General features: G+C 40.5%; 1 protein-coding gene across 2 annotated transcripts; it reads left to right on the top strand.

The window, feature by feature from the left end:
* CHAMP1 (chromosome alignment maintaining phosphoprotein 1) lies at positions 1 to 23,590 on the top strand. 2 transcript variants are annotated; one of them, XR_002786665.2, is made up of 5 exons: positions 1 to 129; positions 4,054 to 4,171; positions 9,314 to 13,831; positions 21,891 to 22,006; positions 22,972 to 23,590. XR_002786665.2 is itself a non-coding variant. In XM_023552654.2 (3 exons), the coding sequence occupies exon 3, from the start codon at positions 9,366 to 9,368 to the stop codon at positions 11,832 to 11,834; it is 2,469 nt and encodes an 822-aa protein (XP_023408422.1). In that variant the 5' UTR covers positions 340 to 737; positions 4,054 to 4,171; positions 9,314 to 9,365; the 3' UTR covers positions 11,835 to 12,916. The 2 variants fall into 2 exon arrangements, 1 of the variants encoding a protein (XP_023408422.1); XM_023552654.2 differs by lacking the exons at positions 1 to 129; positions 21,891 to 22,006; positions 22,972 to 23,590 and adding an exon at positions 340 to 737 and having other exon boundaries at positions 9,314 to 12,916.
* The last annotated feature ends 1,788 nt before the right edge of the window (positions 23,591 to 25,378 follow it).

Here is a 25,378-nt window from a genome sequence, read left to right as displayed (position 1 = left end):
CGCCGCAGGGGCCCCGCGGAGGAGCCTGGGCTGCCGCGAGACCCCGGCCCGGAGAAGCCGGCCCTCCCCGCCGTCCATCCCCCCTTGTCTCCCTTCGCCCTACGTGGTCGCCGCTCGCGGGCCCGACCGGTGAGAAACGTGAGCGGGACCGCTGAGGAGAGGCGGGAGGCGGGGGAGGGGCGGCCCTGGGGGCGGGGACGCGCGGCTGGAGGCGTCGTTCCGGCGGGCCCGCGCTAGGCCCGAGGGTCCCGGCCGCCGCCGCCGCCCCGGGCCGAGTCTGCCAGGGGAGGCTGTCGGCTTTTCCTGAGGAGAGGGGCCGGGGGAGGGTCAGCTCGCGCGGTCGTGCCCCCGCCCGTCCGGAGCCCAGCCAGGGGCCCGTCTGGGAGAAGCCGGTGATGCCGACCCAGCTTTGGGGCCCGGGGACCGGCCTGTCTTCGGTCCGAGCAGGCACTGCTTAGGGACGTCACCGAGGAGTGCAGGGACCTGGCCTTGGGTTCTGGCAAGGTCGAGCTTCTGGAAAGCCGGGCGTTTTGCAGAGCACTTCTGGAATGCTGGGGGTGTCAGTTGCATCGGAGACTGGAAACATTTTCTTAAAACCCGTTGGGAAGTTGGGGCCTGGCACAGGACGCAAGGCATTCTTTCTGTTTTAGCCCTCGGTGCCATCTTCTCTGCCTCTAGTCTGTCTCAGCTTCTGTTATTGTTTAAAAATCGGCTAGGGATGAAGAACAATACTGCAGGTAGTCCCCACTTCCGACGTCTTCGGGTTACCACAACCGCACTTAGGACCGCCTGTTTTGCTTTTTGCACATCTTATTGTTAGTAATGGAAACCCCGGTGGCGTAGTGGTTAAGTGCTACGGCTGCTGACCACAAGGTTGGCAGTTCAGATCCACCAGGCACTCCTTGAAAACCCTGTGGGGCAGTTCTACTCTGTCCTGTAGGGTCGCTAAGAGTCGGAATCCACTCTACAGCAACGGGCTTTTGTTGTTGTTAGTAATGTGTGCTATATGCAGTATCAGAGCATGTAATTTGCTGATATTCTCAGATATTCACTCCACTTGCAGATGTTCAAAGATAGGATTTATAAAGATACTGATAATAAAAGACAATAATAACACTATCTGTAGTGTGTATAGAGATTCATAGTACCCAATTAGCTCGAGATATACTCCATATATTGAAATTTCATTTTAAAAAGATGTATGTTAAAATGCATTTTAGAAGATGATTAATGATGATAGATTTCAAGAAGGAAATTGGATGAGAAAAGAGAAATAGGTGTGATACCACATGGCATAGTACTGCGTTGAAAAATACTGGATGACGAAATGACAAAGCGCCACTGATTTCAAATTTGTGTTTTTTAGAGACAAATTGTTCTGTAGAGGAGAAAAGTAGAATGGAGAAATTAAAAAAAATTTTTTTTTAATCAGTCTGAACAATGTAGAGTTTTTTTTTTTTTTTTAATAGTTTCTGTCAAGTGTTAAGAGCTCTGAGATTTAGGGGGAAAAATTGCTAGAATCTTTAAACTGGGAGGAACTGTAGATACCTAACCTATGCCTGAACTCACTGAACAGCATCCCTGTGGGTGATCAGCTGCTGTGAAAAGATAGTGTGGTGTGTTAATATAGAACCAGTAAGGAAACCAGGATCTCCTGTTGCTTCCTCTGACCTAATTGTGTGATCTTTGACCAGTTGCTTCTTTCCCTCAGCTTCGATTTTCTCAATTGTAAAATGAAGAGGTTGGACTCAGGTCCTCTGAGGATCCTTTCAGTCCTATAGTGATCATCGACTTCCAGTTAAGGGGAGCTTCTACCTGATAAGGCAACTTCTTCTAGTCCATGATGGAGTAATTTGTAAAACTCTTTTATGTTTGAGCTGAAATCACTTTTTCTGCTGGCTTCCACTTGCTGTTTCTAGGACAGCTTACGTATTCTCAATAATTCTTACCCCTTTGAAGGTAAATATGTCTAGTTCTCATAAATGACATAAGACTACCTGGCATCCTGGTTGCTTTCTTTGAGTATTCCCCAGTTTGTTAGAGGCTCTCTTAAAGTGTTCTTCCTACCCAGAGCTGGACGCAATGATCCAGTGGGATACCCTGTCCAGTGCAGAATATGGGGTGCTATTCTCTGTGGTCCTGTATTTCTGCAGTTGATATTTGGACTTTAAATGCTTGATACTTTTCACCTTGTTGGTTTTGGTCCATCTACTGGCTTTTTAAGATCTTGCCAAATTCCACAGTATTAGTTTGATCGTGATATAACTAGACAGAATGGGGGTAGATGGCAAAACTTTATTCTAGTCCTTCATCAGATGCTGGTTATTTACCTTTCTTTGGGTAAGTCTGGAGCCCTGGTGGCACAGTGGTTAAATGCTACAGCTGCTAACCAAAACGTCAGCAGTTTGAATCTACCAGCTGCTCCTTGGAAATCCTACTCTGTGCTGTAGGGCTGCTATGAGTTGGAATCAACTCGACAGCATTGGGGTTTTTTTGGGTAAGTTATTTAATGTTTAGACTTGCATTTCAGTAGATCATCCCTGAGGCTTTCTCCTGCCCTAAAGCCCCATGATTCCAAGGCTAGATGGTAGCTTAAGCCGCTTCCAGTTTTAAAATCCCGTCAATCTCTGATTGGGTTCCCAGTCTTAGAGTGAACAGATATTTCCTGAACACCTACTGTGTGCCAGGGATGTGCAGCGGTTACAGAGGTGAATAAATAGGTAGTCCCTGCCCTCCCAAGAGCTCACCACCTAACGTGGATCAGGTTATAGTGCCATAGGATAGTTGCTGTAATGGAGGTGTGTATACAGAAGGGGGATCCAAGGATGACTGAGAGGCAGTGGGAAACTGAGAAATACTTGAGGAGAAATACTGCCTGAAGGATGAGTACAGATTTGTCTAGTGGTTGAGTGGCACGATGGGGAACGTAAAGGAGAAGAAATAGCTTATGCAGAAGTATGGAAGCTTGAACAGTCAGGGAATTACATTAGGGAAGATGCAAGGCTGAAAACTGATAATAAGGCAGGAGGTCAGCTTATGGAGTGCTTGTCTGCCATGTTTAAATTTTATACTGTAGCTGTTGATGAGCCTCTGAGGAACTGTGAGCAGGCAAGCAACACTAGATTTCTGTGTTTGGAAGATGACTTTGGTGGCAGTATGATGAACGGATTGGAAGGGAGTCTAGAGGCAGGGTGATCAGGTACCAGAATTAAAATAGTGGCAAGGTATAGGGAAGAGAGGGATAGATAGATGATGTACTAGAGTTTATCAGACGCACATTGTGTGCTGTTATCTAGCTTGTTTGCCCGCTGTATTCAGGGGAAGTTTATCCCAGTCCATTCAAGTCAACAAACTAACACAGACTGTGAAGCTTTCTCTTTGAAATTCATCCTGGAAGAGAAAAGGCCAGAGGAGTCACTGAAATGGATCTGTCCATAGTTTCTAGGTGTCAAAGTACTACCATCCTGTCTTGCCCAGAATCCTCTTCCTTTTTTGCCCTATATGGTCTTGTAAACTGTGTATTATTGTCCCTTTCTCTACTGCCTGTTAGCTTGTCACTGTGTAGTATTGATAATTGACAAAACGTCAGGTGGTCCTGTAGTCTGTGGTCACAGCAGCAGAGTTTTCTGAGTGCATGTCAGGGAAGTAAAAATTTGTATCAGTACCCTCTGAGGCTACATAAGCTAAAGTTGAATGGGTGAGTTTGAGAATGGTTTGGTTATACACATGGGCATTCCTTCCATAACCAAACTAAACCTGTTGTCATCAAGTCCATTCTGACTTACAGCGGCCCTATAGGACAGAACAGAACTGCCCCATAGGGTTTCCACCAGCCTTTAGGTCAGCAGATGACCAGTCAGGGAATTACATGTATTGCAGCTTCCCACAAATCTTCCCATCTTTGGTTTCGTTTCATTATTGATCAGACTTGTTTGATTTGATTGCTCTTACTGGTAAAGGAGGTGAGAGAGAGGGATAAGTAGAATTCCGTTACGGGGGTACAAGTTATTAAAGAGATGTCATTTTAATTACCCCCCTTTTTTTTCCCCCCAGGCTCAGCTTCTCATCTTTCTTCGTCATGTACTATGGCATTTTCTGTGGTTTAGTCAAAAAGCCATGTAAGTTGCCTGTCCTTTGAAGACCGCTTTTAAGGCCTCTGATAAGACAGCTGGTAAGTCTACTAGGAAAAAAAATGTTTGTCTTTGTTTCTTCTTCACTCTAGAAGCTCTTGCTGTGGATTTATAAAGTGGTATTCAACCAGTATTAGTTTGCATGTATTTTTTCGTTTGCTTTTAATATTTCTCATTTTTTAATGTTTAGGAGAATATTATAATGAGAAATTCTTTGAAAAGTGCTTGGAGTTCTTTGGAGGAAAAACTTCATATAAAAACATATACACCAAAACTTTCTATATAAAAGTATACATATCATACCACAGTAGTTAATATATGAAAGTATGTATATAACTGTATATACATATCTGTGATACAATTTTGGGTCCTTGAACAGTGCAGATGGTTTGTGATCTTCTACTAGCCTAAAGGTGGCAGTTTGAACGCACCCAGGGATGCCTCAGAAGAAAGGCATAGCGATCTTCTTTCATAAAGATGCCAGCCAGGAAAACCCTATGAAGCAGTTATACTCAGTAATGCATGAGGTCTCCGTGAGTCGGAGTCGACTCATTGGCAATGAGTTATGATAGAATATGGGGTTTGAGAAGCAAATTCTGTAGTATTCTTTTAAGAATTTTTGTAAAGGTTATTAGAGTGCAGTAATGAGGAGTGGTAATACTAGCAGGCATGGGTATTAGAAACTTTTGAGATTGGCTAAAAGAGTTGGTGGTAAGAAGGAAGAAAAAGGGGGGGCAGTTGGAAGAGTTAGAGAATGATATAGAAGTCTTGAGGAATAGTTGGGATTTAATAAATCTGAAAAGGATGGGAATGAATGGTGTACCTTATTAAGTGGCTATAAATGAAAGGTGGGGGAGTTGGAGAATGGACAGATTTGACAGGCAGGAAGGAAATAGGGCGCAATTAAGGACAGGTGGATGCTGTCCAGGCAGAGAAGATGAGCTGGCTGGAGGTATTAGGCATTGGAGAAGCAGGAATTAGCCCAAGTGTTAATTCATTAGAAACGGGGACTAGTATAGCTGTGTGATGTAGCATTAGTATAATATTTCCAAAGGGAGAAATATAGTTAATGAAAACTACAAATACAGAGAAAAAGTAGGTAACGCTTTGCATACAGAAAGGGACCACAAGAGTTGGCTAGCAGTTGGGAAAGAGAAGGGGGGACCTCTAGAGGAAATTGGTTCTCAGCTCTTACAGTGCCCGTTTATGAGATGTGGGTTTGTCAATGTGTTCAGTCATTCCTATGGGAATAGAAAAGGCTTTATCCTTACGGTTTATAAAATCTCCGTATTATACACTTAACTAAGTTCTTTGATGACCTATGTCTTATGAGGTAGTATTAGTAAAAGTTGCTGAGTTAGTATATATGAAAAAAATATTTCATTAATGGGAACATACATTATGCAGGAAGAGGATGGTTGCAGCTCAGTAACCCTTAAATTGAAATAAGAAAACAAAAATATTTTATACCGAATTTCTGAGATGATAGGAAGTTTCTCTAGTTAATAGTTTGCTTAAGTGAGCTTAAGAAATCATGAAAATAATATCTTTCTGCCTGTCACAAACAGAACTTGGATGAAAGAGTGTCTTTTTTGGATGAGCTTCTGTGGAGTAGCCTAGGTGTTGGTCAGCCACAACTTTACCAAGGTGGTTTGGGATTATTTAATTATCAGAAGCTGAAGGTATATTTTTTTAGAGTCTACTTTATAGTTTCTAATATAATAATAATGACTAACATCGAATACTTATTATGTATCAGATATTGTTCTAAATATGTTACAAAGTATTTGTGTCTATAACAGAAGTGATATTATACCCATTTTACAGACGAGGAAACTTAAGCATGGAAAGGCTTAACTTGCCAAAACCACATACTAAGTTGTAGAGCTGGGATGCACACCTGGAAAGCCTGAACTCTTTACCTCTGTGCTGTACCAAAAAAACCCCAACCCGTTGCTGTCGGTTCGATTCCGACTCATAGAGACCCTATAGGACAGAGTTGCCAAGACTGTCAGTCTTCTCAGAAGCAGACTGCCACATATTTTCCCATGCGGTGGCTGGTGGGTTTGAACTGCTGACCTTTTGGTTAGCATCCGAGCTGTTAACCAGTGCGTCTTTAATCTGATTGTCCCCCGGCTGCTCATCATTGCCACTTAGGGGCTGATGGGGTTGTTGAGACACGTCTTTCGTTTCCGCTGAAGTCTTCTGGTTTTAGAGATTTTTGTATTCAGTATTAAGTGATTATGTTTCTTTTGTTGTAGCCCTCCTTTCCACCACCACCACAAATTATAGAGAACAAGAAAGTCTGACAAGCAATTTTCCAAAAGGCAGTGTAATTGAAAGGTAATTCAGAAGGAGCTAATCCTTTCTGAAGAAAAACATTAGTTTTCCCAACTATCTATTGCCTTTTCTACCTTAGACTAAAAAAAAAGGGCAAGTGATAAGCCACTCATACAGATGATGTAAAACAATAGTTAATTAAAAGCAGATAGTATCAAAATTAGAAATGTTATTTTTTTTTTTTAATTAATGAAGGGAGACCCTGTGATTAGAAGTGCTTCTAATCTATCCTGTTCTTTGAGGAACAGTACAATGGAACGAGTATGTGTTTACACTGTTGTTACCATTAGTGCACAGCATATCTGATGCTCTGTAGTGGTTGGTGCTTTTGGTAAACAATGTGGCATAATTTATTGTGAAAAGATTTTGTAACCCACTTGGCGAATAAAATTTACTGTATATCAGCCACAATCTGTTTTAGCTGTTGTTGGATACCATGAGGAGAAGAGCCATACCAGATGAAACTGATAGAGAAATAAACAATAGAACGAAGTCCAGAATAGGATCAGCCACACGAAATTTATGAAACATTACCAATCGGTGAGAAAAAAGATAATGTTGTTGAGAAACTGAATTAGCTGTTTGGGATGGAAAAATAGGCTGGATTCCTACCTCACTTGTACCAGATGGATTAAAGATACAAATGTAAAAAGTGAATGAAATTATCAAAATCATAAGAAAAAATAGTAACTTTAAAAAAGTGACGTTGGTCATCCATCCATGATAACTATAAAGGTTAGCAAGTGCAAGAGAAAAATGGTTACAATACGATGATACATGGAAAAAACCGAATCTCAGCATTGTATATTATGATTGCAGTACACTAAATTGTAGCTACCTCGAGACATTGATAAGAGCTGAAGGAGAAAATGTAAAAGTGACATGATAATCCGGTCATACTATGGATAACGTGTTTACATCCTAAAAAATCCTTCAACCTTGTTTCTACAATAAATTTTATCAAATTTGGTACTTACAGGTTGGTGATAGGGATTGTCTTTGGTGCTAATAAATTAAGTTAAAAAAAATAATGTTGACGTGGAAAGGCTTTTTACATATAGTTTAAAGCCCACAGTAAAAAAAGAAAACATTTTAAAGTTTTAAATCTTTATGTAAACCAATTATGTATGGTAAAAAATACTGCAAATGAAGTTAAAAAAAAAAACCATGATAAAGAGGAAAAAATATTCTCAATAACATGCCTGACCTATTGTTCATACAAAGGCAGCTTATGAATTATTAAGAGGACAAAGGAAATGATCCTGTACTTCATAGAAAAAGAAATACAAATGGCTAATAAATGGAAAAAAAAGTTTACTCTTACACGTTAAAGAAAAGTAAATTAAGACAATAGTGAGATTCCAGTTTTAGCCTAACAAATAATGAGGGTTAAGAAGTTTAATAATAGTGTTTATGAAGGAGTGGGTAATTGTCCCCCATATTTGCACATTGATCAGTATGTAATAGTACTACAGGTTTTTGAGAATTTGATAAAACATCAATTTTAAATGCACATAGTCTTTGAACGAGATGATCTCTTAATAGAATTTTCCCTTCAGAAATATCCTCACATTCAAAGACATGTACAAGGGAATTGAACCCACCCACTGCCATCGAGTCGATTTCGACTCATAGCGACAATAAGGGAATTGAGTCCTTACTATATATGTGAAACTGTCCTAGATAAATTCTTAAATGAAAGTAAGTTTCAGAACAATATGTTTAATTTCTGTAAAATGTATGTGTGGATTTGTACATGCCCAATAAAATTCTACAATGATACATAAGTACAGTGGCTGTCTTTAGGGGGTGATACGTGTGAGTATGTTGGTACTGTGTAAGTAAGTTTGTTTTTCACTATGAGCTTAGATTAGTTTTTGAGCCCTGGTGTCATAGTGGTTAAGAGCTCGGCTGCTAACCAGAAGAGTGATGGTTGACTCTTATCAGCTGCTCCTTGGAAACCCTACGGGGCGGTTCTCCTTTGTCCCGTAGGGTTGTGAAATCGACTAAATGGCAGTGAGTTTTAGGTTAACTTTACCACCTAAAAAAGACTGGCTTAAAAATTTAAAAAAAGAAATCTTTCCTGACCACCTTATCTACATTGCTTTCCACACTATCTCCCTAAAAATGTCTGCTCCATCTTGCAGGACAGCTGCTGAAAACCCAAGTACCTAGAATGGCATGGGATATACAAATAATTCATTTATTAAGTAAATGAATACAGTGTTTTGTATTAGAATAGATAAAACATTATATGTTGACATTAAATAAGCCAACAAGTAAAAAAAAAAAAAAACAAAATAACCATCTTTTCATAGATAGTTTAGTAATTGCTTTCCGAAAAGTTTAAAAACTGCTTTATCTGAAAGTATAAAGCATATTATACTAGTGCTCAGCCTTAAGTAACCTAGATGTAATTGTGATTTGTCCTAAGGTTTGTATGCTTGTCAATTCAGGTTTCTGAGAGTCAAAATCAGGCACATACCGTAGATAATCCTGGAATCAGGCTTGGGTGTGAACCTCAGCTCTGTCATTTGTATTCTTGCAGCATCGGTCACTTCTCTCAACTTCAGTTTCTTCATCTGTAAATGAAAGCAATATGTCATAGTGTTAGAAGGGTTAAATGAGATAATGTATGTAAAACTCCTGGCAGAGTGTGTAGACCCAGTTAAAAATGAGTTCTGTTTTTCCTATCTCATCCCCAAAATCTTCATAGAGTCGTATTATCTAATAAATGCAGATGCCATTCTAGACTTAAAATCACACAGTCATAGAATGGATTAGAGCAGCCTTTTATTCAAAGTTATGTTCCATGAAAATAATTTATTTCTACTTTGTTGCAGCCATATTGAAAGTTTTAAAGAATATAACGTGTGTATTATAACAGAAGGAAAAATGGAAGTATTCCAGGAGCTTCGTAAGCCATCAGCACGTTTGGAGTGTGACCACTGCAATTTCAGGGGCTCAGATTATGAAAATGTACAAATCCATATGGGTACCATCCATCCCGAATTTTGTGATGAAATGGATGCTGGTGGCTTAGGTAAAATGATTTTTTACCAGAAAAGTGCAAAGCTGTTTCACTGCCATAAGTGCTTCTTCACCAGCAAGATGTACTCCAATGTGTATTATCATATCACGTCCAAACACGCAGCCCCTGAGAAATGGAATGATAAACCAAAACATCAGCTGAACAAAGAAATAGATCTTGGAAAAAGCCCTCCTCTTCCTGAGCAACAGAAAATACCCTCTAATTCAGCAGAACTGAAACCTGTACTCGTCCTTTCTGTAGAAACTCAGAAACTTGGCCCAGAATCCCCAAAGCCTACTCCTGTTACTCCCCTGGAGCCTCAGAAACCTGACCCTGTTGTTTCTTCTGAGCCACAGACACCTTCCCTTACTTCTTCTGAGCCTCCAAAACCCGCTTCTGTTTCTTCACCTGAACTTCCAAACCCAGTTCCTGTTGTTTCTGAATCTCAGAAACCTGTCCCCGTTCCTTCTCCAGAACCACAGAAACTTGCCCCTGTGTCTACTGAAGCAGTAAAGACTGCTCTTATTAATACCAAGTCCCAGAAACATTCTCATTTCCCAGAAACACTGGGGTCACCTTCAGCTTCATCTCCAGAGTCACCAGTTCTAGCTGCTTCCCCTGAACCTTGGGGTCCATCCCCTACTGCATCTCCAGAATCTCGGAAATCAGCCCAGACTGTCTCCCCTGAGCCCAGGAAGCCATCCCCATCTGAGTCTCCTGAATCTTGGAAGTCATTTCCTGCTGTCTCCTCGGAACCTAGGAGACCAGCCCCAGCTGTGTCACCTGGTTCTTGGAAGGCAGGGCCACCCGGGTCTCCTAGACCTTGGAAATCTAGTCCGTCAGCACCATCAGGACCTTGGAAACCAGCTAAGCCTGCTCCATCTGTGTCGCCTGGACCTTGGAAACCAATTCCTTCTGTATCACCTGGACCTTGGAAACCAACTCCATCTGTGTCCCCTTCATCCTGGAAATCTTCATCGGTGTCTCCTAGTTCCTGGAAATCTCCTCCTGCATCCCCTGAATCATGGAAGTCTGGCCCACCAGAACTCCGAAAGACAACTCCCACCTTGTCACCTGAACATTGGAAGGCAGTTCCCCCAGTGTCTTCTGAGCTCCGTAAAACAGGACCTCCCTTGTCTCCTGAGATTCGCAAACCAGGCCCACCACTATCTCCAGAGATCCGTAGCCCGGCAGGATCTCCAGAGCTCAGAAAACCCTCAGGGTCACCCGAGCTTTGGAAGATTTCTCCTGATCAACGGAAAACTTCTCCTGCCTCTCTTGATTTCCCTGACTCCCAGAAAAGCTCCCGTGGTAGTTCTCCTGATCTCTGGAAGTCTTCCTTTTTTATTGAGCCTCAAAAACCTCCTGTCTTCCCTGAAACCCGGAAAGCAGGTCCTTCAGGGCCATCTGAATCCCCTAAAGCAGCCTCCGAGATCTGGAAACCTGTCCTTTCTATGGATGCCGAGACTAGGAAACCTGCCCTTTTTTCTGAGCCTGCCAAAACAGCCCCGGCTGCTTCCCCTGAACCAAGGAAGCGTGCTCTTTTCCCCGAGCCCAGGAAACATGCCCTTTTCCCCGAGCTTCCTAAATCTGCTATATTCTCAGAATCTCAGAAGGCACTTGAACTTGGTGATGAACTGCAGGTAGATGCCATAGATGATCAAAAATGTGATATTTTGGTTCACGAAGAACTTCTAGCTACACCCAAGAGACTTTTAGAAGATGCCTTATTTCCTTGCTCAAAGAAGCTCAAGAAAGACAACCAAGAGAACTCAGATGCCGAGCTTAGTAGTAGTGAGTATCTCAAGACAGATTTGGATGCGATAGATATTAAGGGCCAGGAATCAAGCAGTGATCAGGAGCAGGTTGATGTGGAATCTCTTGATTTTAGTAAAGAGAACAAAATGGATATAACTAGTCCAGAGCAGTCCAAAAATGTGCTTCAGTTTACTGAAGAAAAAGAAGCTTTTATCTCTGAAGAGGAGATAGCAAAGTACATGAAGCGTGGAAAAGGAAAGTATTATTGTAAAATTTGTTGCTGTCGTGCTATGAAAAAAGGTGCTGTTTTGCATCATTTGGTTAATAAGCATAATGTTCACAGCCCTTACAAATGCACAATTTGTGGAAAGGCTTTTCTTTTGGAATCTCTCCTTAAGAATCATGTTGCCGCCCATGGGCAAAGTTTACTTAAATGTCCGCGTTGTAATTTTGAGTCAAATTTCCCAAGAGGCTTTAAGAAACATTTAACTCATTGTCAAAGCCGGCACAATGAAGAGGCAAATAAAAAGCTAATGGAGGCTGTCGAACCACCCCTGGAGGAGCAGCAAATTTAACTTTTGAACACAGTGTGCATATATGCTCTACAAAGGTGTTTGTTAAAACCATTCTTTGAAAATACAGCTAATTAAGTAGCCTGCTCGGGTCAGTTAGATGTTGATGTGTACAGTCGTATTGTGTTCCGTTGTCTTGGTAGTGTTACAGAGAATAAGCGTTTGGCTATTTTTTTTATCATTTGTTTATGTGGCTGTCTTGCAAATCAAATTCTTATATATTCCAGATGGATGGAAAGTTCTCATTTCTTTTAAGTATGTTTGAATAATAATATGAAGAGGCAGGCATTCCATTTTAACAATCATGAGCAAGTTGTACTCAGTTTAAAACATCTGGTGTATCTTCTTGTGAAACTAACTTTGGTCAGTAGAAGTTATTTGGATGTTTACAAATTAGGCTTGAAAAGTAAATTTCAGAGAAATTTTGTTCCCTTTTGTTGAATGTGTTTTCGGATCCTAAAAGTTATTTCGATCAAAGTTTCTATTTGATCATATAAAATTATTTATAAGTCTTGAACAGTTCTAGATGTTTATTAGCTTTTATGTCATGGAAAATTGGAGTCTCAGGGTTGCTGATTTTCTGCTAAAAGGGGGAAAATTGAATAAGTTTTATAAATAGTTTGCAGCCTTCTTTTGGAGGAGAGTACTTAGAAAAAGAGAGTGACTGCAGGAAGCTAAGAGAAAGGTTAATCTGATACTGAGTTTTTCTTGCCCTCAGTTGTAAAATAGACTTTCCATTGGAGTCTTCCATTCTGTATTTTATCCTAAGATCTGGCTCTTTACTTCCTTGCCAGCTCACGCCAATAAATGGTCCTTAATTGCCAAATGTGTTAGAGCTTGTACTTCCTACTGCTGGGTCTTGCATGTCACCTTTTGGGGCTTAAGATTGGAGGAATGAGTAGGAACTGAAAGTCTTCCAGATTCACAGTAGACAATTTTATAAATAGATGTTTCTGTTTGAAAAACATTACTTTTATGTTTTTTACAGTTCTGTTACTTGTGCCTGTTCATGGATAATTTTATTCTAAAATATTTTGTCAAATGTGTATCTATCAAATTAAAAGCAAAGTTTTTGTTTCAGCGAAGTCCGTGTCTTAAGTACTTTTCATTGCACGATATTGAGCTTCCATTATTCTTTCCTATTTCCACTTGTTTTCAGCATATTAGTTTTCACTCCTGGGAACAGCATTTTCTAAGCTGTGTCTTCTCTGAGGGGGAGAAAACAGTCATGTAAACTAAGGAAGGCACTGTATGTTAGGCACCCCTTTGTGGAAAATCTCATCCACACACATTAGGATATTAAAGGTTCTGAGAAATTTAGCTTGTGGTTCTCAACCCTGGCTGTAATTAAAGACCTTTACAGACTGTAGGGGTACTTGTCAAGTGCTATAAGGGATTCCACTGTGTAGCCATGATTGAGATAACTGGGTTTAATTTAATTAATAAAGAATAGTTTCTCTTTTCATGGCATCCCTGTTAACATGCCAGTTTGGAAGACAATAGACAATGCTGGGTGAAGTCTTAGAAGTTTCAGGTCTGGCTCTTACTTTGGTGAGTATAGTCAAGGGCAAGAAAAGCACTACAAGTGGCCTGCTGCTATAATTGTTGTCTGTTTACGTGGGCACTTTGAGAATGAGCTCCTTCCAGTTCTGAAGTTTCTTCCTAGGCAATGATGCCATCAAGTAGAATGGGTAAGAAAACTTGGATATACAGTTGTCTTTTTTTTTTTTTTTTTCCTCCATTTACACTGACTTGACTAAGACAGATGGAGAAACAAGGGTCTCCGGCATCTAGAAACCCTCTTGAAGCCTGCATTCTCAAATCACTGTTAACACCTAATTCTTTTCCTTAGGACTTCACCCTTTTGGTGTTTGAGCCTCTCACAGAATCCTTCCTAAACCTTTGCTCAAAGTGGAGCCAGCTAGATCTCAGGACTCGCCATCTGATTTTTGCTGTATGTGGATTTTCTCATGCCCTAAAATGGGGAATCCTTTGCCAGAGTAAGTGGTGATAGCGCATGTGTAGTTTTGGACTGTTGTCTTCTTTCACCTTGCTTTTGTGGTTTCCTTTTTTTTTTGTCCTGTTTCTAGAGATCAGAGTGAGCCGTACCATTTCTTTAGAACTTAATGACTTCATTTAACCTTGATGACTTCCCTCCTAAATGATAGCATCCCTTTCTTATCATTTTGACTGACTCAGTACATTTTTGTTTTTCAACAATTTTATATAATATGAAAGAAAATAAAATTATTGTACTGTTTTACTCCACATGGAATTTACCCTGATGCTTTGGGTGACCAATTTAATTTTCATTACTTTTACTATAAGTAGAAATGCTGGTGGCATAGTGGTTAAGTGCTATGGCTGCTAACCGAAGAGTAGGCAGTTCAAATCCACCAGGCACTCTTTGGAAGCTCTATGGGGCAGTTCTACTCTGTCCTATAGGGTCACTATGAGTCGGAATTGACTTGACGGCACTGGGTTTTTTTTTTTTTTTTTTTTTACTATAAGTACATGAATTATCATATGCCTGTAGCAGGTTTTGCTTTCATTTTTAATATTGGTGTGGATTCCATACATTTGTCTTGGATGAAGTTACTGAGGGATACTTATTCAATCTACAAGCATCGCAAAACTGGTAGGGATACCTTTTAGGGTTAAAGTACGCCCCCAGATCTAAAAATCCTTGAAATTTTTCCCCTTTCCCAACTTTACAAATTCTGTTCATGTGTAATTCTGACTACATGGCATATTATTTTTGTATAGCTACTGTAATTATCACAGATTTTAATGGTTTAAACAAATTTTTTAGCAGTTCTGTAAGTCATTTGGGCCAGATTCCTCTTATCTGACACTGATCTTGAGGCTGCTCTTAGAATCAGTGAGACAATTTTTCAACTTTGATGAAGTTGTCGGGTAGCCGAGCCTAATTCATGAAAAGAAGTACAAGATTATAACGTAATATAGATTATTCAGACATTTTAAAGATGTCTCTTTATGTATTTCTTGGATTCTTAAATATGAAATGTTTTGGAAAAGTTAGGAATAAATCCTGTTTTGTTCAATGTTTATAGGTGGTTTTGAGGAATATAGAATAAAATGTATAAGGTGGTGCAGTGGTTAAGAGCTCAGCTGCTAACCAAAAGATCAGCAGTTCGAATCCACTAGTGGCTCCTTGGAAACTCTGTGAGGCAGTTCTCCTCTGTCTTACAGGGTCACTATGAGTTGGAATCCACTTGATGACAATGGGTGATGGTGAATGGTGTAAAATAAAACTTCTAGGGAGACCGCTAATTTGCATATACCCTTAAGAAAGCCTGAGTTTTAAGCAAAATTAGGATTGGGCAAGAATTTTAAAAAAGCACTATCATTGTGGGCTAAGCATCGTTCTAAGTGCTTTACATGAATCTCTTAATCTTCGCTGCAACCCTGTTAGCTTGACGCTAACACTATGTCCTTTTCAAAGTTTGAAGTTACACAAAAAATGCAAATTCAGTCAGCCTGATGTCAAAGCAGACAGCTCATAATTACCATGTTCTATAGCGACTTTTTTTTTTTTTAATAACGACTAATGGGTTACTGGAGTGGATGAGAGTGGCTTAAGGAATCTAAAAGCCCCCCTCCTCCTGGGGGCATCAGCATCACTTTCATATACCGCATTCACTCTTTGCACAGTGGTTAAGTGTGGCTGCTAACTGAAAAGTCAGGGCTCTGAACCCAACAGCCACTCTGCAAAAGAAAGATGTGGCAGCCTGCTTCTGTAAAGGTTACAGCCTTGGAAACCCTATGGGGCAGTTCTGCTCTGTCCTTTAGGGTCTCTGTGAGTGGAAATCAACTCCCATGGCAATGGGTTATTCACTCTTAACCTAAATCCTCTTTCTCCCTCTTGGGAATGATAACATTCTCCCACTCTGTAGAGATTTTCATTATTCCCCACCAGCCTTTAAGTTCATAGACAGTAATAAGGGCAACATTTACTTTCTGATATTTGTTTCTGCCGAGTTAATACCGACTCACGTTGACACCATGAGTCAACTGCTCCGTAGGGTTTTTATGGCTGTGACCTTTTGGAAGTAGATCGCCAGGCCTTACTTTTGAGGTGCCTCTGGGTGGGTTTGAACCACCAACCCTTTGGCTACTAGTCCAGTTCTTAACCATTTGTGCCACCCAGGAACTCCTGATATTTAGCAGTACTCTTTGTAGGTATAGATGCACTGTTTTCATCTATTACCATCTAAAAAAAAAACCTGTTGCACTTGATTCCAACTCATAGCAACCGTATAGCCCCATGTAAATCTGATAACTTTCCATCATAACAGGATGGAGAGAGCCACATTGTGCTCTTTAATGTGGAAGTGGAAGTCCTGGATCCTGGTGAGGAATTATGGCAACCAAGATTCTGGGGCAAACGTGGGATGCCTACCTGTCTAGGTTGCAGGTGTGATGACTCCAGGCCATCGTCACAGAGATCTATGTAGTTGGTATTGAATCTATGTACTTCTCTCCACTTCTGTTGCTGCCAAGCAATGTCAGACCTCCTAAACTGGTATCCCTGATTTCATTTTTGCCTCTTTCCAACTAATATAATACACTAGGATAAAATATATCTCTTGAAACACTTATTAGTCTGTAAATTTCCTTCTTGAAATAGTCATTTCCCATTGCACTTAGGCTAAAATACAAACTTCTTAAAATGACCCTCAAGGCTGTGCACAATGCAGTGTCTCCTTATTTCTCCAGCCTTGTTTTGTCCCTCTTTGGGTCCTCTTCTGAGGCAGCCTTGTTTTCAGTTACCTACTCTGTCCTGTTTACTGTGGTGCTAGAATCTACGTCACTGGTATTTCAAATACCGGCAGGATCACCCACGTAGAGCAAGTTTCAGTGGAGTTTTCAGACTAAGGCAGGCTAGAAGGACCTGGTGATCAACTTCTAAAAAAACTGGCAGTGAAAACCTTATAAATAGCAGCGGAACATTGTCTGATATAGTGCTGGAGGATGAGCCCCTCAGGTTGAGAGGCACTCAAAATACAACTGAGAAAGAGCTGCCTCCTCAAAGTAGAATCGACCTTAATGACATAGATGGAGTCAAACATTGAACACTAATGACCAAAGACCAGAAGAGTTACAGAATGACATTAAGGACATCATAGATGAAGAAAGCAAAAGGTCATTGAAAAGACAGAAAAGACCAAAATGGATGTTGGAAGAGTAGAGTAGCTAAAGCAAAAGGAAGAAATTGTGAAGTAAAAGAACAAGATTTCAAAGGTGGCTCAATAAGACTAAGTAAAGTATTATAACGAAATGTGCCAAGACCCGGAATTAGAAAACCAAAAGGGAAGAATGTGCTTTGCATTTTCCAAGCTGAATGAACTAAAGAAAAAATTCAAGCCTTGAGTTGTAATATTGAAGGATTCTATGGGCAAAATGTTGAATGATGCAGGAAGCATCAAAAGAAGATGGAAGGAATACACAGGGCAACTGTACCAAAAAGAATTGGTCAGTATTCAACCATTTCAGAAGTAACATATGGCCAAGAACCAATGGTACTGACGGAAGAAGTCCAGGCTCCTTTGAAGGCATCGGTGAAAAACAAGACTCTAGGAATTGACGGAATACCAATTGAGATGTTTCTACAAACGGATGCAATGCTGGAAGCACTCACTCATCTATGCCAAAAATTTGGAAGACTGCTACTTGGCCATCTGACTGAAAGAGATCCATATTTGTGCCCATTCCAAAGAAAGGTGATCCAACAGAATGCAGAAATGATCAAACAATATCATTAATATAACACACAAGTAAAATTTGGTGAAGGTAATTCAAAAATGGTTGCAGCAGTACATTGACAGGGAACTGCCAGAAATTCAAGCCAGATTCAAAGAGGATGTGGAACAAGAGATGTTACTACTGATGTCAGATGGATCTTGGCTGAAACTAGAGAATACCAGAAAGATGTTTACCTGTGTTTTATGACTGTGCAAAGGCATTCAACTGTGTGGATTGTAACAAATCATGGATAACATTGTGAAAAATGGAAATTCCAGAACAATCATGCTTATGCAGAACCTTGTACATAGATCGAGGGTCAGTCATTCGAACAGAAAAGGGGAAGCTGTGCATCAGGTTTGTATCCTTTTACTATATTTATTCAGTGTGTATGCTGAGCACATACTCTGAGAAGCTGAACTACATGAAGAAGAACGAGGCATCAGGTTTGGAGGAAAACTCACTAACAACCTGTGACATGCAGATGATACAGCCTGCCTTGCTGAAAGTGAAGAGGACTTGAAGCACTTACTGATGAAGATCAAAGACTACAGCCTTCAGTATGGATTACACCTCCACATAAAACAAAAATCCTCACTACTGGACCAATAAGCGACATCATGATAAACGGAGAAAAGATTTAAGTTGTCAAGGATTTCATTTTTACACAATCAGTGCCCCTAAAAGCAGCAGTCAAGAAATCAAGCAACTTACTGCATTGGGCAAATCTGCTGCAAAAGACCTCTTGTAAGTGTTGGAAAGCAAAGATGTCACTTTGAGGACTAAGTTGTACCTGACCCAAGCCATGGTATTTTCAGCTGCCTCATATCCATGTGAAAACTGGACAATGAATAATGAAGATTTGAATTATGATTTTGGGGACGAATATTGAATATACCATGGACTGTCAGAAGAACAAACAAATCTATCTTGAACAAAGTACAACCAGAATGCCTCTTAGAAGCGAGGATGGCGAGACTTTGTCTCGTGTACTTCAGACATGTTATCAGGAGGGACCAGTCCCTAGAGAAGGACATCATGCTTGGTAAAGTAGAGGGTCAGTGAAAAAGAGAAATACCCTCAAGATGGATTGACATAGCAGCTGCAACGGTGGGCTCAAACATAGCAACGATTTTCAGGATGGCACAGGACTGGGCACTGTTTTGTTCTGTTGTACATAGGGTCGCTATAAGTCAGAACCGACTCAGAGACACACCAACAGCAACAACAGTGCTACTTCTAGGAATCCCTGGTGGCCCAATGGTTAAGCGCTCAGTTGTTGAAAGGTCATTGGTTCTAACCCACCAGTCTCTCTGCAGAAGAAAAGACCTGGTGATCTGCTCCCGCAAAGATTACAGCTTTGGTTATCCTATGGAGCAGTTCTACTCTGTCATATAGGGCCACTATGAATCAGAATTGACTCACCTGCACACAACACTACCAACAACAGCACGCTACTGCCTTCATACCAACCATTCCACCAGATGTTGACTGGAGAGGCCCGTCGTACCTTTTCTCTTCATGTTTCTTGACAGGCTATTTTATCATAAGTAAGATAGTTTCTTGTATGCTTTCAAATAGAATTTAAAATTAAGTAAGCCACAAATAATAAGGTAACTGTTACTTTGAGAGATGTTGATGTCTCATCTTTCTCATGATAAAAATAAAATTTTGTGAAGAAATTTACTGCGATCTTACTTGAAATATAGGTGCCAAAAGTTACCATGGTCAGTGTAGACCATCAAAGAAGGAACATCTCTCTTACCAACAGGAATGCGGGGGGTGTGTCACCTGAAAAGTGAAGGGTTCTTGATCATGAGGCTTTGCCCTAGAGAAGGGGTCAGCAAAGCTAAGACCTGCCGGTGAAATCTAACCGTTGCCTGTTTTTGTAAAGTTTTATTGGAAGACTGCCATGCCCATTCATTTACATAGGGTCTATGCAGTAGAGTTGAGTAGTTGGGACAGTTTAGGCCCACAAAGCCTAAAATATTTACTGTTTGGTTCTTTGCAGAAAAAGTTTGCTTGTGTTTTATGACTATGCAAAGGCATTCAACTGTGTGGATCTGCCCTAGAGAATTAGCCACATTCCAAAGGGCTGGACCTTGGCCCTTGTCAATTTTGGTTCCTGGGGAAGCTGACTCAGAGATGGAGATGAGCATGTAGGATATTTATTAAGGAGAGCTCTTGAATCAACACCTGTGGAAGGGAAGAGAAGGAAGCAGGATTGGGCATAGGTAGGGACTGAGCTGTGATACAGTCCCATTGGAGGGTCCTTAGCTGACTCTATGGGGAGACCTGGAGCCAGGATAGCCCTTCAGTGATGACCAGAGTGGAAGCAAGAGTGCTGGGCTTTTATACCATGGCATCGATAAATGTGGTTATAGGCTAACTCTGGAAGGAAGCGAGTTCATGGGTGAGACAGATTTTTTTCAGCCGAGGCAATTCCCAAAGAGGGCTAACAATTGAGGGCCATCTTCAGCAGCTGGGGAACTAAGACCTTATTTCTGACAGGGAACCTGGTGGAGTATCACAGCACTCACCACAGTTCTGTAAGTTCAGAAACCTTGTTTGCTCAACACCCTAAGACTGGATCAATCTCTTGTGCAGATTCCTGTTAACCGAGTGCACAAGGCAGATATATAAAGTCAGAATGCCAATTTGTAATCTTACAATCAAAACCACAAATGTCAATGGGATTGGAACTATGAATTCCCTGGTGCATTTTCTTCTTGTGCCACATGGGAAACCAAATTGTAATCAGAAGGTGTTTTAGAAAGCATTAGATTAGAATGAGGTGAGGTAGTTAATAGGATTTGAATGGGAGCTTACAACAAGGTTATAGCTGCCACCAGGAGTGGACTAGTGGAGGCACTGAGCCTTGAAAAGGGCACTGGATAAGTAAGTCCCCAAATCTGGTTTCACACAGGATGCCATTATGTACCTTGAGCTGTGCTTGGATAGGTAGCAAGGACATTCTTGCCCAACTCTTCTTTCTCTCTGCCTGTCCTTGACTGGAAGCAGATCTTAGATAGGCCAATAATCCGCTCAGATTGGTGTCAACTGTTGTCAACCTGGGAGTCTGTCCTTTTCTCTTTTTTATTTTTAGTCCTCTACTCTGAATCACTGTGATGTTGAAGTTTAACTCTCAGAAGACAGTCTTACATTGATAGTCTTTTTATGCCCCCCAAGTACAGAAAACAAATAGCTATAAATTCAATTGTATAATAAGTAGAATGAAAAAAGGGCAAAGATCCAGTAGTATTTTGAAGGTCAACATTTCTATTCCTGATTCAAATTAAAGTGAAAACTACAAAATGTGTGTTCTTACTAGGAATTTATGAGTGGACAGACAAACCTGTATCAGGATACCTTGGACATGCTTAGCTGCAAGATTTTAGTGTACAATAAAGCCTTTCTGCTCTAAACAGAACCGAAAGCTTTATTACAGTGCCAGCAAGACAACTTAAACTCAGGCCTTGGTTGCAGATAGAACATTCTCTTGGTAATACAGCCCCGAACATTCCTGAAATATTCAACTTCACCTCCAGGTCAGAGATAATTTCACTTGAAAAGTCTCAAAAACTTGAAGGCTTGCTGCAGATCCACTGAAGCAGATAGAGTGACATGAACCCAGGAGACCCAGAGTCTACTCTTAAATCTTATAACTCTCCCCCAGCCCCATCTTTCTACCTTGACTTTTTTTTTTTTTTAAAAGAACTAAGACTGTATATGGATACATTCTTATAAAAAATCAAACAGTACAGGCATGCAGAACAAAATGTGGAACTCCTCCTTCACCAGGAGTAATGAAAGGAAACCTGGATTTCAGTTTTGTGGTGGATCAAATAGAGATCGCACCTCGCAAGAGAAATGAAGGGGACTGATCTTTGGAAATAGGAGAGAGGGTATTTTGTCGTGGAGAGCACAGAACTAGCAGGAAGACTGGATGCTAGTTGTCTCTACTTCTTACTGGCTGGGTGACCCTGGGCAAGCTCCTCTGCCTCTGTGAGTCATTGCTGTGAGGAAAGCATTAATACCTTTACTGTCTGTCTCTCAGTGTTAGTATGAGAATTAAAATAGGTAAAGAGTAGGCAAGTGATTTGTGTTCTTCCATTCATGAGAAATTATTATGGCTGGAGGAAGAAACATTAGCAGGTCTTTGATCACAAACTTGAAGGCTTAGATGGTCTTCCATTCCAAAGTGCTACACCTTCTTGTAGCCTAGTAAATAGCGAAATTGAATATAAGAAGATCAGCCACTTTTTTGTTAACTCTTCCTTGGTTTTCTGACAGAAACTGGTTGGCAATATCTACTAAGTGATATGTTCCCATCTGTAGCAAAATGTGGAAAGAATGAGTACAACTCTCATTCATCTGGCTCCAAGGATAGCCTGAAGACAACTAGTCAAGTGAGTTTCTGGGTTCACTTTCTACTTCTTGCTTTATTCTTTGTACTGAGATCCCCATAATAAATGTTGCTCAAATGTCACAGTGCCGTGCACATTTCAAAGCCTTAGAGAAGAAACCAAACATTTCCAGAAACCTTGATAAGACAAGTGATCTAGCTCCATTTTGCTGTCAGAACCCCTCAGTGGAACTATCTTCAGTTATTTCCTCCATCATCCTTCTTCCAGCTCATAACCCTCCCACAGTTAATTAAAAATGATAGTTTCCTCCTGCTGCCTTGCAAATTTAGTGCCAGAAAATAGAAGTTGGCCTCCTTCACCTTCCCCTTTCCTTTCCCCTAGCCTCCCCCAAATGCTTTGGTGCCTTTAGAATCAGTTACATTTCTCAAGTTCATTTAACATAATTGATTTATTTTTGGTAAGTATAAAAATATGGGCTAGGAGAGAGATGGAAAATGACAAAAATAGCTTCATCTGCAAAGTTAAAATTAAATCTGACATTTCCCTCTACTATTCCATTTTTTTTTTTAAAGAATGCTTCATGACAGATTTCTCATATCTTTTCAAATTCCACATTGCCCTAGAGTTAGAATTAATTTTCCAAACTGTCAGCTAAACAGACAGCCCAGCAGCTTTATTACCATGAAGCTTTTCTGTGCCTGTGACAGCTCTGGAGACAGGTGATATATTACAAAGATAGTCAGAATTTAGAAAGGTTCACAAATGGTCTGACTTTTTTCTGAATTCAGTAACCCAAAGGTCTTAAATCCTCAATTATACCTGTTTGGACCTCAGCTGGCAATTAAATCAATACACAGGTTGGTTTGGGACAGAGACGAATTTTACGTGCTATCAAATCAGGACACCATTTCGAATTCCATTCTTATTATATCACATACAGTAAAAAAGGACTAGGTCAGACATCAGCACAAAAGTGGCAAAGTTCTATTTTTGTTTTCCTCAACAAGGTATTTGTTCCAGTAACAACCCATGAAAATGTCAGCCTTCGAAAAGAGTCAAGTATTGGCATACCTGAATTAGGAAAGGTATCTCACTAAAGGGAGCTGTGAATGTTCTGGAGCAGGGGACTTGAAGCTGCTAGCAATGTCTGTGTAAGTAAAGTTCATGATTAATTATCTTTGACCATGGCCGAGGCATCAGTACTGGGCATAACTATATAGAAATGCCTTTACATTTTGGGAACTAGTGGCAATGCCTCTCTGAAAGCAGAATTTAGGAAGTGGAAAACTGGCATCTTTATAAAGTGTTTTCATGTCCATGCTGTCATTCACCTCTGAAGAGCTTTGGGAGATAAGTCTAGTGGAATTGTTCCCAACTTACAAGTGAACCAAAGAGATTCAGAGGTGGTATCACTTGCCCAAATTCACGCTTGGTTTTACTGACTCAAGGTCTGGTCTTCCTTTATTACACCGTCCCTCCTTTTCCTGTGCTAGAGCCTCCCTTTCTATGACTAAAGTGAGTCACTACCCCCTTTTAACAGCTTTTGCTTGACAGTCCTTTACAGATACCAAGTCTTAGATGTCACAGTTACAGAAACCTTAAAAAAAAAAAAAAATTTTTGTGGGGACAATCAGAAGCTTTTTCTGAAAAGAAGTGACAAAAGAGAGACTTGGGGCTGTGGAAAACCAGAAAAGAACAGCTCCAGAAAGGAGTTACTCCTAGTGTTGACTATAAATTTGTCTGCTCGTAATTTTGCTCAGCATGACTGGAAAAAAGGATTTGAAAATTTATCTTTATCTGAGTTGATCTGCCTTATTTTCCACATTTAATCAAAATATGGAACCAAAGTTTCCAGAGCAAGAAGGAACTATCTAAGTGTTTTAATTCAAACAGCCTTTTCTGGAAGCAGAATCTCTCATCAGCCTTCCAGACTTTGATGAACTACAGGATATAGTTGGAGTGGAACAGATAATTAATGATAAATCAGCATGATTGTTACATAAATGCCATTCAAGAATGTCAACAAAGGAGTGAGAAATACCTCCATCCTATTCTTACTCATGAATGCTTAGGCCCTCCTTTTCATGAGTTGATTGTCTTCTGTATCCCCTCGTCATCAGAATGTATGGCCTAGGTGACAGTCATGTTTCAGAACTTTATTATGTATGTGTGGTTGTGGTGACCATGAAAATGTGCCTCTCAGATCTCCTGCTGAGGGGAACAAAATTGATTGACAGCCTCAGTTGCTGTACTATGAATCCCTCACACAGTTTGTGCCAAGGCCACACTTCTCATGTCCGTCTCCCAGCCAGTGACTGAATGTGGCAGGGATACTAAGGCAGCCCCCTCCTGTTAGGCGGGAGGGGAGGGACCTCTCTGAGGGGCGACTGGCTTGAGACTTGGTATTGGTTTTGTTGAAACATCCTAGCACTGCACTGCAATCTAAAATCAACCTTCCTCCCTCCCTCCCTTTTTTACCTCTGCATCTCTTCATGACTGTGATCTGATGGTTCTCCTAGCCTCCTCTGGCTCCCTCTCCATTTTCCTTAATTAGCATTTTCTCCAATAAATCTCTTGCACTTTTGTCATGGATTGAATTGTCACCCCACAAAATACCTGTCAATTTGGCTAAGCCATTATTCCCAGTATTGTGCGATTGTCCACCATTTTGTCATCTGATGTGATTTTCCCATGTGTTGTAAATCCATGTTAAGTGGCAGTTTAGTTAATGAGTCAATGTTAATGAGTTAGTGGCAGTTATGTTAATGAGTCAGGACTCAGTCTACAGGATTAGGTTGTGTCTTAAGTCAATATCTTTTGAGACACAAAGGAGAGGAGGGAGCAGAGAGATGTGGGGACCTCATACCACAAAGAAACAAGAGCTGGGAGAATAGTGCATCTTTTGGACCCGGGGTTCCTGTGCTGAGAAGCTCCTCAAACAGGAAAGATTGATGACAAGAACTTTCCCCTAGAGCTGACAGAGAGAAAGCCCTCCTCTGGATCTGGCACCCTGAATTTGGACTTCTAGGCTCCTAAACTGTGAAAGAAAAAGTTTCTCTTTGTTAAATCCATCCACTTGTGGTATTTCTGTTATAGCAGCACTGGATGACTAAGATATACTTCTAATCCTGTCTTGGTATCCATTTCTTGGGAAACCTGGACTAACACAGTAGCTAATCAACACATCAAAATCTTGCCTTTTGTAAATATACCTTGTGAAAACTAATCCAAAAAGATGAAGATAACAAAGGTTTAAACCAATTAACAAAGTAACCTTTAAACTTAACCTAGATTTTCACAAAGTATTTTTGTTGTTGAAAAGCTTATTCCTTCTCTGGTGAAATATGGTAATTTTCTCAGTGTGATAGGTTAAACTGAGTGTGGAGTAAAAACCACCAATATTAATACCCACCT

The sequence above is a fragment of the Loxodonta africana genome, chromosome 15 (genome assembly GCF_030014295.1).
Source record: "Loxodonta africana isolate mLoxAfr1 chromosome 15, mLoxAfr1.hap2, whole genome shotgun sequence".
In the NCBI taxonomy this organism is placed as follows: domain Eukaryota; kingdom Metazoa; phylum Chordata; class Mammalia; order Proboscidea; family Elephantidae; genus Loxodonta; species Loxodonta africana.
Note: the sequence above shows the minus strand (reverse complement) of the source record. Positions and strands in the feature narration are given on the sequence as shown.